The 14,899-nt window shown below is 45.8% G+C and overlaps 1 protein-coding gene across 2 annotated transcripts; it reads left to right on the forward strand.

The window, feature by feature from the left end:
- The first annotated feature begins 49 nt into the window (after positions 1–49).
- Positions 50–13,596, forward strand: LOC126533167 (steryl-sulfatase-like). 2 transcript variants are annotated; one of them, XM_050180433.3, is made up of 8 exons: positions 50–257; positions 1,060–1,244; positions 3,265–3,368; positions 5,001–5,123; positions 5,936–6,495; positions 7,907–8,039; positions 8,994–9,278; positions 11,056–13,596. In XM_050180433.3, the coding sequence occupies exons 2-8, from the start codon at positions 1,069–1,071 to the stop codon at positions 11,397–11,399; spliced, it is 1,725 nt and encodes a 574-aa protein (XP_050036390.1). In that variant the 5' UTR covers positions 50–257; positions 1,060–1,068; the 3' UTR covers positions 11,400–13,596. The 2 variants fall into 2 exon arrangements, with proteins under 2 accessions (XP_050036390.1, XP_050036391.1); XM_050180434.2 differs by lacking the exon at positions 50–257 and adding an exon at positions 264–566.
- Positions 13,597–14,899: the final 1,303 nt, after the last annotated feature.

Consider the following 14,899-nt stretch of genomic DNA (forward strand, 5'->3'; position numbering starts at 1 on the left):
GGTGGGTATTCGAAACCATGCGAAATACAGATATGGCTTTCACTGTTAGAAAAGCTGAATAGAAACATGCATAGCTGCGCTATAAAATAATGTATACTGTATAGCTAATGATTATATTAAGAAAAGCTTCATTCTGCTGATTATGTGGCCGCTGATACTCTGAAGTGCGATTTGATCAAGCCACCGGTCAATCCATGGCGCTAAAAGCAACTAAAAATCGAAAAGCGCTAGCATGCGCTAGCGCTGGTTGTTATCGGGTGCGTAAAAGTATAGCAGTGTGATTGGTCACTCGTTGGCTCTCGCGATACTGTTGTCATGAGCGATCAGAGTACATCAGTACAATCAGCACAGTGAGAATAGTTGTCTGCACTTGGTGGGAGTGGCAAGCTCTCCAAGGGCTGCCCAGCACCGCTGTGTCAACAAATGCCTTCGCTATGGAAGGATGCGGAGATAACACGAAGTATAGGCGCATAGGTTTCAGAGAGTCTATTAAAAAACTTGATGGTCCCGCGATTATCAGGTGCAATGTGACATGGTTGGCTTTTGAGGCGGCGGAGTGTACCAAGGTGGGAATTCATATGTCACGACGCGTGTATTTTTCTCGTATATCTGTATGCGCGCACTTCAATAGCTCGCGAATGTGCCCGTCCTTGATGAGCAACACCTGCATTTCACCGTTTCATTGCTTCAGGCCAACGGCATATTAGCTTATCATTTGCAAACTCGGCTCAAATGGTGGTGCAGTGCGTGCACCTGTTGCTGTGCTCGCGCGCCCATGCACAAACAGCTGTCATATGCGAAACCAACAGATGTGTGCAGTGGATACTTATGCTATACGATTGTCTTACTGGCCTAAACGGAGCGCGTGTTCTCAATTGCTTGTTTTTTCTTGCTCCGATTTTTTAAAAGCGATTTTAGTGGATACTGCATGCGCCTTAAATAGATATGCCATGCTCGCGCGAGATCAGCCGGTGTCGCGCGCATTGACAGGACACAAGTGTTCGAGATCTGTGCGCGTGTATTTCACATAACTTTCATCTGACGTTTGGTTATTCGTAGACCTGAGCCATGGGGCCGTTTCAGCGGCGATCTCCTGCTACCCTGCTGCTGCTGCTGTTACTCGTGGTCAACGTGTGCGCGACGTCCCGGCGTCCGAACATCGTAGTGCTTCTCGCCGACGACCTCGGTTACGGTGACGTGGGCTGCTTCGGCAACAACACTATATCCACGCCGAACATAGACAGGTATCTATGACTGCGAAGGGCTAGTGTCACTTATATATCAAGACTGTTTCAATGCCTGCAGTAATGATACTTTACAAAAAATGCAAAGAAAAAAAGTCAGTCACCTGTGGTATGCAGCATTTTTGAAATATTAAAGGTAGTTAAACACCGATAAAGCCATCTTCAAAGTCAGCCGCGGTCATCATGCATCTTGCAGAATCTGATGGAACCATTTTGCATACAACGTTCTTGATACTAATGTGGCTAGGTATTAGATAACAGGTGGCTTACAAGTGTTTGTGCATTCGTCACAACTCACTACATGCAGCTTTGGGACATGCCCTGCACTTTGTTTTACAGCAATTCTTCATCTTGCCTTTTTCATTGCTTACAGACCCACAATCTCTTCTCCATTTTGCTTGCACAGCAGATGGACTGGTGAGGTCAACCAATCAGACGTGCAAGCACAATTTCACACCATTTTGATTTTGGCCCTTTGAGGATCTTGTGTATATATACTGTTAAAAAGATATCACGTATAGTGTTAATAGTGTAAAGTCCTTTGTATCTTCATGCTGCATTTGAGTGGATGACAATTTTCCCTTTCATGAACCATTTCCAGCTTGCCTGATTCTACAGAATTAATTTGGTGTCCCTGTGCTTCGATTTGTCGATTAATTCACTCCCACGCTGCAGTGTGCTAGCCTTCTGGTTGGCTCAGATGGTAGAGCCACCGCCCCGGAAAGGCGTTGGTCCTGGGTTCGAATTCCAAATCAGAACGAATTTTATTGCGAAACTTTATTTCTGAGAAAACCACACGAGTTTCTTTTGTAGCTTCATGCTACATTTGGGTGGATGACAATTTTCCCGTTCATGAACCTTTCTCTACCTTACGGGATTCCAAAGAACTAATAGCAAAAGTATTAAGAAGCGATAAATTTTGATTAAGTCAGCGGAAGCAGCATATACTTGAATAATCATTACTCACTCGTATGGCAGGTGTTATTACATACCTACCAACTTTCCCAAATTTTTAGTAAGGCTTACGAATTTCGGCTCATTTTATGAATGTTGCCTCACCATTTGTGAAAAATAAATTTGTTTGCAAGAAAGTTCCGCTTGTAAGTCTCCGAACTTTCCATTAGATAACTTCTGATGGTGAATGGATGCAGCAGGAGTACTTTTCGAGCAAGTTTATTTAGACAAGTTTCTTGTAGCAGACAAAATCTGCATTTTGTTGTGGGAAACAGCACGAGAAACACACAACATGCAGACCTTGTATTGTCTGTATCTCAGTCCTTGCTTTTTATCAATTCCTGGCCATGGTGGCAGCATTTCAATGGGAGTGAAACGCAAGAATGCCCATGTACCGTGCACTGGGTACACATTTAAGGACCCCAGATGTTTGAAATTATTCCGGAGTCCCCCACTGGCGGCGTGCTTCATAATCATATCGTGGTTTTGGCTTGCAAGATCCCAGAATTAAATTTTTTTTCCAGTCCTTGTTTCTTGCACTCTTTTCCACTACAAGATTCCATACCAACTAGTCCGTACCAACACCCTCTTGCAAGACTGGCAGTGGCAAAGTCATTGAAAAGGCCCCTGTGATCGGAAAACAATGTGTTGGTTGTTGATCTCTGCTGTGTCATGTTTTTTAATGTTTTATTGACATTATGTAATAGAAGTTGACGCCTTTAGGTGGCACTGGCTACACCTTGTCACTTGGCGAACAAAAATATTGTCACAAAATTTGTGAGAGAGCACGGCACAGGAGTACCACAAAAAAGTCAGTCAGCAATATGCATCTTCTTGTGTGCCGTGTCTAAAGGTGAATAATTGTTAAAAAAGTTTGTATGTATTCCTCAACAGGCCTGTGACCGGGGCAAGGTAAAAAAAAAATCCCGTATGTGCCATTTCCCCTTCTCCTCTGTATGGTGTCCATTTGATCTTACAAATGTTCGAATTCGTAGGCGTTATTGTGACGTAAAACATCCGCACTCTAGCAAGTTCATACTTTCTGCCTTGTCTTCGTTTGCTGCAGGCTGGCGCAAAATGGAGCCGTGCTGACTCAGCACACGGCAGCCGCAGCCGTTTGTACTCCAAGCAGAGCAGCCCTGCTCACGGGCAGGTACCCTGTGCGCTCAGGCAAGTGCCTGTTTCAGAAGGGTCGTTTGGCAGTTCAATCAGCGTCTATCCCCAGGTGCAAAGTGCACTTACACATAGCTTGTTTTGTGACGCTTACGCTAGGGAAGGAACCAGTTGAAATATGACACAGGTGGGAAGCTCAAACTGTTAAAAAGCGACACAGACGTGGTTCAAACGATCGCCTGCTCTGTACTGTTACCTTCTGACATTTGTCTGAACTAAGAAGGTACGGTTAACTATAGTGATTTGTTTTGTTTCTGGTTTCACCACTTTTTCATGACGTCAGCACAACTTTGACACATAAACATAGTTTAGGCCTTACACAGTTGTTGGCAATGCAGCATGTAGTGGTTCTACAACAGGAAACATTCTATCTTGTACCTTGCCGTTTGTGCCTAAGTTGCCCACGATAGTAGCTACAGTTACTGAGTGGTCAAAGATGGTTGTGGTTCCCTGAATGGCCTAAGGCACGGAGCAAGAAATATTTAGGAGTGGAAACTCCGCTGTTTGCGGCGACCAGAAAAGGTCACAAGCCCGCGGATATATTTTCATGCTGGCGGCACCTGGCGGCATGGGAAGAAATTACCGCCGTTTCGGTTGCCAGGGCAACCGGTCGAGCGTGTTGCTCCCGTTCGGCCGCGCGCGCCTGACTTCTAGGGCACTCTCGCGCGCTTCTTTACCGCTTGTAGCCCGAAGAGCAACTGCTGCTACGCTTCAGCCATTTGAGCACAGTAAAAAATAAAACGCGTTTTCCATGACAGCTATAAGATGATACATAGCTTCTGGTTGTAGCCAGGGCTATCTTGCTCCGTGGCGGGCGGTTTTCGGCTTTTTGCGCTTGCGAAACTGATGGCTATCTCGTTCCTAATCGCTCAAAGGGCGACCGCTTGTTTCTCGCTCTAGTGCTCACAGGGGTGCGCGTAGGAAGGATGCCGCCGTGCATGTGTTTCCGTTCCTTTTCTTTTTTGTAAGACTCGCGAAAACTAGTTGCCCTGGCTACTTGGCGATAAGAGGAAGATTAGCAGAAGTTTGCCACACGTGTTGCTTTTTTTGATGGGCACACAATAAAACAGTTTTCTTGAGTGCGCGCACCTACGCAGTTCGATTACGGCGTGCCCGCTGAAGCAAACACCCGTGTCGTCTGCTTGTCGTCTGCTTTGAGCGGGCGCCGCCGGAGTGAGCGCCGCAGCTGCCGGAGCCGCCGAGCCGCCTGCCGGGCGCTGCTGTTTTTTTTTTTTTTCCGCTGTGGCTTCTACGACGCGCCGCATGGTGCCGCCACTGCATAGGGTAGCGTCGGCGCATGCAAAAATTGTGACTTTATCTGATCGCCCGCGCTCGCTCGCGCTGACGGGAGTTTCACCTCCTATATGTCTTACTCCGTGGCCTAAGGACAGTTGAAACTTATAATGGCTCTATGCAAGGTTGTCTTGCTGTTCAAAGATGCCCAGTGTTCAGCAGCGCTTGCATGACCATATGCATTATAAGGCACTACATATGGGAGGCACACAATCACCCATTGTGTTAAATCATGTGCATTGAGGATCACTTCACATTTCCCTCTATTTCCTACTCCTATGGCCACTGGTTCCACCTGCAGTGTAGGTCTCTGAATTTATTACCTTTGGGTTCCAGGCATGGAAAGCTACTTTAAGAACAAGGTGTTTATAATAGTTGCAGCAAGTGGTGGGCTACCTGCAAATGAGACGACGTTTGCCAAGGTTCTTCAACAGCAAGGTTACTCCACAGGATACATAGGTGAGAACCTTCTTTCTACAAGTGGCTTACTTCTGAGTGGCAAATGAATCAGTGCTAGGCACGTTGAAGGTGCACAGTGGTCTATTACAGTTACAGAATGGGTACCAATGGTAGGGAAGCACAGTCGAAGAAGGCAGAGAATTAGGTGGTGTGATGAAGCTAGGAAATTTGCTGGCACAACTTGTGTATTTAGCAAGACGGGGGTAATTGCAGATCACTGGGAGATGCCTACGTCATGAAGTGAATGTAAATAGGCCGATTATGTTTTTGATGATGATGATAATGATGATGTGAATTTGCATAGGCTTTGTCAAGCTGGCTTCAAACACCTTGGTGATATGGAAATTGATCACATTCAACAAGTATTACATTATAATTGCAACAAGTTGCAACTCTCCTCCCATAAACAGCCAGAAACATACTAACAGCAAAGTGGGGGGGAATGGAGCCTAAGAAAGCTTCAAAAGCAATTGGCTTGTTTTTATGTGTTGACACAAAAGCTCCTGAGCTGAAGTTTCCTCATAACCGTAAGTTTCTTAGATGATTTTTAGTGGTGTTACCTGCTATGTTGGCTCAGTGGCTACGGTGTTCTGCTGCTGAACAAGAGGTCATTGGTTTGAGTCCTGGCTGCCAAAGCCACATTCCAGTGGGAAGGAATACAAGAATGCTTGTGTATTTAGATTTAGGTGCATACTGAGAAACCCCAGATGGTCAGAATGAATCCACAACTTTCCACTACAGCATCTCTAAATACATTAAATTCCATAATTTCATTTTGATTTTATACCTAATGCTGGTAAATAATGCCGCAGGCAAGTGGCACCTGGGCTTGTACTGCACGTCCAAGAAGGACCCCTGCCACCACCCGCTGCGTCACGGTTTCGACTACTTCTACGGACTACCCCTGACGAACCTCAAGGACTTGGGCACCAACAGCGGCAGCGTGGTCACTACATATGTTCCCAACCTCTTCCGCTTCTGCTACACCGCGATGGCGCTCAGCGCCGCTTTCTCCTACTTGCTCCTCCGCAGCGGAAGACCAGTCCTTGCATCGTTTGTGTTTGCCCTCTTCTTCCTCGACCCTGCCGCACTCGTTTTCTTTATCAAGAACATCCGAACACTCAACGGCGTGGTTATGCGCAATTTCGACATAGTTGAGCAGCCCATTCGGCTGCCGGGCATGACACAGAGACTTGTCGCCGAGTCCCAGCAGTTCGTGCGCTCCGCAGTCGCAGAAGGGAAGCCCTTCCTACTCTTCCTCTCCTTCATCCACGTGCACACGGCACTGTTCTCGCACCCATTCTTTGCCGGCAAGAGCGCGCACGGCCGCTACGGTGACAACGTTGAAGAGCTGGACTGGGCCATTGGCAAGGTGAGGCCACCTCTTGCTGTCATAGGTGACGATCGCCTACAATAAATTATCATTGAAAGAATAGTAACCCTGTATTGAAGTGGGTACCATTGTTTTGGCATGACTGTTTATGGACACAATAAAGGTTTGATGGGCGCGAAATGCGAAGACACCCGTGTACTCAGATTTAGGTGCACTTTAAAGAGCCCCAAGTGGCCCAAATTTCCGGAGTCTCCCACTACAGTGTGCCACATAATCAGATCGTGGTTTTGGCACATAAAGCCCCATAATTTAATTTTTTTTAATAAAAAAGGGTAAAACCTACTTATCATATGTGAAAAGGCAGAGATGTCTTTATAGTAAGCTGTGTAACTGTATGGGGCAGTTTCTCTCCCTTTCACAATAGAGTTAGCTACAAAAAAAAAAAAAGAGGACGGAAAGAAAGAAAACAATGCAGATTCAAGGCAATGTCGGAAACTAAATGACGCAAAGCTTGTTTGAGTTAGCGAGGTGTAGCAGCACTAACGGATGACACGAGCATAGCATTGTCGCCTGTAGCTGTTAGCTGTCTGCGTCACGAGGACAGAGGCGACGCTTGATGCTTGCCAAGAGAGAATATTGATGACAGCTGTATGCACAGAGAAAAACGACAGTTAAGACATTTAAGGTTTCACACCCCTTCTGTCACAGTGGCGCATCCCTTCTGAAGGATCGGCCAAATATGGGCACATATTTAGTGGCACAAACCCAGTGCCGAAGTTGCCTGTTCGGGCACATATCCAGTGTACCAAGTTGCCTACTAGGCAAGACAGCAGGCAGAACATACCCAGCATATACCTGGCAAGAAAAGCACGAGGTAGGCCAAGCCCTAGGCAAGAGACAAAGAAAGCTTTGCTTTAACATATGGTGCTAGTGTCTATGGGAACTGCCAGCATGGCAGTTCAGCCAGCACGAAAATGATTTAACCAGTTTTAACAATACATTAGATTATAACAATGAGCAGCCGATGCACCTTCGACTTTTGCATGTGTTCTATGGTGAGGTGAACCAATTACTACAATGCTCCCATGCCGCGTTATTGGTTATAGCAATTAAACCTGGCTACTGGGTGTGTGCGCTGAAAAGGAGAAGAATGCAAAATCCTTAAAAAAAAAAATGTGAGCTGCTGCATTCACCCGCATGCCCCACACCCACCTTTATTCCATGCACACGACATGGCATGCCTTCGTCTCATTGCCCTACACATCGCGGGCCTCCCGCACCCTTCTCTCTTACACCCCTCCGACATTGGTGCAGCCGACTTGTGTATCAGAGGGGCAAAAGGGAGGTGTTGGAACCCCACTGAGTTCCAACTCTTGTCTGTTGCTAGAAAAACATTTGAAATGTTGCTAGTGTCATTCTGAAATGGTATCCACTGCCCTGTTTCGCACAGGTTACGGAACTGTTGCAGGAGACGGGCCAGGCAAACAACACTTTTGTCTACTTCACTTCTGACAATGGCGGCCACATCCAAGAGGTTGGAATAAATGGCGAGAGGGAAGGTGGCCACAATGGCATCTTCAGAGGTATCATTCCACCATTGAAATCATACCTCATGTTCACATCCACAAAGCTTACCAAAAATTCAAGAAATATGTGCAAAGTGTACGTGCAGTTCAGACTCGAGTTTTGCCCTCGGGTGCAGCTTCAGGGAAATGTGCAATGCATTGCCCTGAAGCCACACAGTGCTTTGACAGAGCAGCAATAAAAGCCGTGATGACAAATTCGGGAGCTCTGTTATCATCTTGTCTTTTGTAAAAGCTGGGAGAATTTGCCATATTTTTCTGTGTTATACATTCAAGTTACAAGCAGGAAACTAGGGTACTGTTGCCATTTCCTCTATGTACCTGCATTCACGGCCTGTTAAGAGTAAGTTTGAGCTCGCACTCAGCTTTAGTTTTTTTTTTCAGCTCACAAATCAGTGCAAATGTTAAGTATAAATTGCTATTGCAGATAAAACTTATCGGGGTTACACTCTTGGAGGACACACAATAGGCTTCAGACAAAAGGCTTCATAAAGTAGCAGAAACCCTAAGGCACAAGTAAAATTTTTGCAGGCATACATGACCCACAGTAGACTTCACTAAACAGTGTAACTTGCTAATGAAAATGAAATTTTGCATGACTAGGCATCTCGGAGGCACATATGATGCACAAGAGGCTTAGGCAAGAGGTGTCACAAGTGTAACTTGCAGAGAGAAAGTTCAATTCTGGCTACTGAGTAGAGCAGAGTTCCCATTTCACAATCAAGGTCTGTATTCACGAAACTTCTCTTACAAAAGAGTGTTTCTTCATTTTTACACAAGAGAACTTTTGATCATTGGGTGGCATTTGAGCATCTGCTGTTGGCTTGCTGATGAGACTATTCCCATAGCGAATGCCTATTGTAGGTGACACTTATGTAAGCGAAGTCATGTGAAGATGTGCCCAGGTGACTAGCAACTTTTTCTTTCAAACACGTTTCCTTCTTTGCAATGCAGGCGGGAAGACCATGGGAGGGTGGGAAGGGGGCATTCGCGTGCCCACAGTGGTTTCCTGGCCGGAGCGCATTCCCCGTGGCCACAAGATTGAGGTGTCAACAAGCCAGCTCGACGTGCTGCCCACGCTGCTGGCACTGGCTGGGGCAGAGCCTCCTCGGGATCGCATTATAGATGGCAGCAACATACTCCCGCTGCTCCGCAATCAGTCCGCAGCTCACTCGCACGAGTTCCTTTTCCACTACTGCGGCATTCATATCCATGCCGTCCGCTACATGCCTCGGGATGGTGAGTGCATGTGGTTTCTGGCAGTTAACCATAGGGAGCTCGCATGGCAGAAGCTTTCAAGTCGCGAACAGCAGCTCACCGATATGGTCAAAAGGAAAAGCATACCAGGTTACCGCTTTCAATGGAAACAGACTTACTAAAGAGCTTCCCTTGTAAATATCGCAATTATGTCACACCACCTGGATTATTCGGAAGAGGCAGACGCTACTTGCGAGAAAAATTGCTGGGTGACTTTAGCCAAATAACAATGGTTCACTTATTACTAAATTTGTAATAAATAACTTCAGAGTACATGCCTATTACAGATTTGATGCAAACAGCAATGCAGTAATAATAAATTTAACTGGAATCCTGTGCTTAGTGCCAGTCTTGAGAAATACGTCCTCAAAATGGCGAAAAGGCATTAATGTTCCAGTTAACACTTATTAGCATCCCATTTTCTATGGCTCTGATAAGTGCCACTTGATAATGGTGGCATCGATGTTTCCTGCCTGAGTGGCTCCTTATAATTTTCTTTTTTTACACTGGGTTGTTTGTGAATGTGGTTCTTTTTAAAGGCCCTCTTCTCACTTTGGATTTCATTTGGGCACTGAAATGTCCAGGAACCATAGGGCTGAAGGCAAACAAGTATGTCCAACAAGGTCCAGGGACCATTTGACGAATACAGCATTACAAAGTACAAAAAAGCGCAAAGTTACCACACTTGAAGCATTGAACCAGGGCAAAGTATGACAGAGGCAGAAACAATGTGCATAGCAGATTGCTGTGGGACATACACTCGCTGGAACAAATGTTTCTCAAGCAAAAAAACTAAAGGCTGTCCACATAGAACTGAGAGAAAGGACTCGCAATATCAAGTTCAGGTTTCTCTTGCAACATGGTGCTGCTCATCAATTGCTGGCATTGACGAACTTGCGCTGGCAAGGCGTAGATACAACAACCCTTGGTGAAGGCCCTGTGCTTGCTGGAGTGCGATATTGGGGTGCCATCTAGCAGGCACTTCACATAGGATGACTGTTGCCTCCGCAATTTTGTTTGATGCCTTTTTGTGTTTTTCTGCATTTATTTGCGCAATTACACACATGACACAAACCAGAGCAAACTCATCCGAGTCACGGTTGCTTGGCGAACGTGATGATCCTCGCATTCCACGGTTGGTAGAGGCTGCCAAGGCAGTGTTAGCAAAGCACAAGGCGTCAATGCAGGGTGTATCGCAGCAGTTTGACTTTCTCCATGGTTGCAGCCATGCTGCAGCTTTCCATTCTGCTCCTGCCGAGAGAACTTCACACTCACAGCTTCCTTATGAGCCGAGCTCACAACAACACGTAGGTGACCTGTGCAAATTTATGTAGTGTAGACTCCAAGTGCACGGCTGACATCAGTGCCCCAAAGGAAGGGGGACAGATTTAATTAAAAAAAAAATGTATGACTGCTCTCATGTCTGCATTTATATTTCATTGTAAGGTTTGTTTCAGCACAACACAAGACATGGACAGCAACAGGAAGGAATAAAACGACGACACGGCACCGACTCTCAAATGATATTTGACTCTCAACTGAAAAAGAAAAAGAAGTTGAGAGTCAGCGCCGTGTCGTTTTATTCCTTCCTTTTGTCCGTGTCTTGTGTTGCGCTGTAACTAACCTTACAATGAATCCTAACCAATTGGCTCAACTTGCCGTTTCGACCTGCATTTATGCACCGACGCGAGAGCTTTGAAGCACCCTGTTTGCAAGTAAAATGACCATCTTTACCACTTCACATTACTGACTGATGCAGGTTCTGGAGTGTGGAAGGTGCACTTCATGAGCCCTGACCCCACCCTCTGCACGTACGTCTGCCACTGCTATGGACATTATGTGCTGCGGCATGACCCACCGCTTGTCTATCACCTGAACTCCGACCCGTCCGAGTCACGGTCGCTTGGCGAACGCGACGATCCACGCGTTCCACGGGTGGTGGAGGCTGCCAGGGCAGCAGTGGCGAAGCACAAGGCATCAATGCAGGGTGTACCGCTGCAGTTCGACTTTCTCAACTCAGTCTGGCGTCCATGGTTGCAGCCGTGCTGCAGCTATCCATTCTGCTCCTGCCAAGAGAACTTCACGCTCACAGCTTCCTTATGAGCCGAGCTCACGGCAACGCGTAGGTGACCTGTACAAATTCGTGTAGTGTAGACTCCAAGCATGTGGGTGACATCAGTGCCCCAAAGGAGGGGGACAGATTTTTAAAATTTTATGACTGCTCTCATGTCTGTATGACTGTCGGTATGACTGTATGCACTGACGCAAGAGCTTTGAAGCACTTTCTACCACTGTCCCTGGACGACTGGCAGCTATGGTGGCAAAAAGTGCTGGGAAATTTACATGGAGCAAGTGCACTTTTTTTGAGGTGCAAATCTTATCCTCGTATCTTGTTTCTGGTATTGGTAATTGTTGAAAATGAAGCTTTGTTGTTAGCGCTTTTTGGTTGTTGTTATACCTGTTTTTGTGGTATCTGAATGGTGTCAAAGAGACACCACATACATGAAATGTAGCACAGTCATACTCTGCGTTAACATAAAGTTGCTGATGTGGGGAACATCCCAGCAACATCCTTGATAGCTATCAAAACACGTTTTGATTTGTGGCTTTCCAGAATATTGCTGCGCCAAGGTATTTGAGCATAGGAATCTCTCTTACTAAACAATATTGTATCAATCCTGTGAGGCTCTCCATGATATCCATGCCTCTCAAGCTGAACACAAAGTGACAGCTGCAGAGGGTGTTGCAGCTGTATGCGACAGTGTTATTTGCAAAGGTAACCACCATGTGGTTTTAAGCCGCAATAGCATGGAATGTATTTCCAACATATTTTCAGCGTAGAGTTAGCATGCCTGTTTCATACCACGCAATACATAAGCTGTATTCAGGGCTGTATCTTGTTTCATCTATTTATAACTTAAAAGTGCAAACCACACAGAGTGCAAGACAGTTTAAGCATTACGTGATAAAGAATAGGTGTATTTCCGTGTTGTCAAGGGCCCAAACATGCGAGAGATGGGCCATGCTTTCCTGACCCTCGTGCGCATGTGTGAGTTACCAGAAACACCTGGGGACTGCGCCTAGATACCGCAGAGGAGCATGCACTTTGCCCGGTTTATCCCTGGCGGAACTGCACTATGCGACCACAGATAAATACTCTAGAATACGCTCCACTCGTGGTTTCGTGGCCTAGTAGTCACAGCACTGCACTCACGATTGGGAGGTCTGACATTCGAATTGCATACTCGATGTTTTTGATTCTTTGTCTTTATTTTTTACGTATTATTATATCATTTCCCCCTTTGACTTCTGTAGTAGGTGTCTGTGACCTATGCTTCACCACCACGCCTGAAACTGAGGGTTCCTGCTAAAGGGAGTGAAATGACCCGGCGTGACGTGTGTGTTTCAGAGCACCTTTAGTGACCGCAGACCAATGAATAATGGCACATTGTTAGTATGGGTGTGTTGTATGCTTCGCCATTGCAGAATCTATGTTGGCCGCTGTGATCCCACCTGGACGCAAGTGCCAGTTCTGGCGTAGCGTGCATTGCCATCAGCTAGGCAAGGATGTAGCAAAGCACATCCTCCTAGGCGCAGTCCCCAGATTTCTCTCTCACAACTCATACATGTGCACAAGTGTAAGGCAAAGGCGGCGTAACTCTCACGTGTTTGCGCTTTTGACAAAATGGAAATGCGCTGAGAATAGATGCAATTGCGCCTTTCTGAAAGTGCAAAACTATGTGGTTGTTTTTGTTTTACCTGTTTTTAATACTGTTGTCACATGGGCACATTTGATAGCCACTGAACGTGATCGTCATAGAATTTCTGAATCAATGGGCACCTTTGCGCAGGCTGTGTGAAAGAGCCAACTGTGATTGAGAGAGAGAGAATTTCTAACCTTCTCATCGTCTTCATTTCATGCTCGTTAATACTTTTCTGTGAATACAAACCAACCAGCCCATCAAGGAGATAGTGCTTACTTGATCTGTACACAACCACATTGCAAACGATTAATGTGGCGCGCACACAAACACAAACACACACACTCTGTGTTGTTCCACCAGTATTGTTTCTATTGCCCATTCCAGTTAGAAAAAAAAAAAAAAGTATGTTTCTGGCACGATACTCTAGTCCGGAACGGGCGTAGTTACAGGGTCCCATCTGCCTCTCTTGCGTAACTGCTCACAAAACACTTGTTGTAGGTATCCTTTATTTCCGCACTGCCTGGTTGCTGCAAATGTTATGTTTGGTTACACATTATTTTGTGATTTTATAATAAACATTTATTTTACTGCGTGTGCCCAAGACTGTCTGTTTTAATATATGGTATAGGTATCCCACAAGTGGTAGAGCATGTGCTTTCCGAGTGGGACAGTAGAATTACTGAAAGGTGGTGCAGCGCTAGGAAAGGAACAAAAAAAGGAAGGACATTTGCAACTTTGTTCTTTCCTTGTTTTGTCTCTTTCCAGTAACAGTACTATGGTATAACTAGCTAGCCCAAATGTCTGTAGCATTAGTGCCCCACTTAGTGGTGTTTTAGATTATCACTGTTCTCAGTGGTTGCCATTACTGTACACTGACTATCCAAAATGTCCATAGCATGGTTACCTTTAGAGTGGTTTCAAATCCTTATAGCTGTTCACAGCGGCTGCCAGTGTACTACCATGCAACGACTAGCCCAAATGTCTGTAGCAGCAGTGCCCTTAGAAGCTCTGTAGATTCTTCTACGACTATTCTCAGCGGTTGCTTAATTAGCCAGAAAAATCTTGTATTTCTGCATGTTTGAACAGAGAGGCGTCAGAGTTGGCCCCGGCGCTAAACTTTCCTCCAGCAGGTGCACCCTCTTCGCTGGGACATCGTCCGGTGAAAACATGCCACAGCGACTCAATATCTAAGGTGTTCTGCTGAGCGCAAGGTTGCCGGATTGATTTCTGGGCATGCGGGCCGCATTTTGATAGAGGTGAAATGAAAGACAAAAGAAAACGCTTCTGTATTTAGGTTTAATTTGGTTAACTTAGGTTAATTAGCTGGTTAGTTAACTTCGGTGTAAGGTGGGTTAACATTGACAGGTGGTCAATGTTAACTAGCAGCCCTTCACTACGGTGTCCCTCTTAGCCTTAATGTTGCATTTGGATATTGAAGGCCAACTGCAGCAAAATCTAGGCCCGCACACGAAGCCTCCTTGTAAAATTTTATGCTTATATTATGTGTGGGTGCGTCACGAAAAACTCAAAAGTAGATGTCTCTTATCCAATAACTGTAAGAAAAAAAAAGTCCCACCACTGCTTGATGGTAGTCACACATGATCTTTAAGATTCGGTGCCGCCCGCTGCATTCTGAAAAATCTTGGAGGTAACATGCAACACGTCGACATCCCAAAAGCCTGGTGGGGGCAGTTCAAAGCAACCCCCCTGCTCAAAAACATGCACCCATGCTACCACGAGGAAAGAAGAAAAGCTAGAGAAAAAGCAATCCAGAGAGACCTCTTCAATCGAGAGGGCACACTCTATGTAGATGCTGCGGGTGTTAACGATGGTATTGCCATAGTGGCAGTCGCAGATGAGAATATAATGTTAATGCATGAGGCTACCATCAAAAGCAAT

This window comes from Dermacentor andersoni, chromosome 7 (assembly GCF_023375885.2).
Source record: "Dermacentor andersoni chromosome 7, qqDerAnde1_hic_scaffold, whole genome shotgun sequence".
NCBI lineage: Eukaryota > Metazoa > Arthropoda > Arachnida > Ixodida > Ixodidae > Dermacentor > Dermacentor andersoni.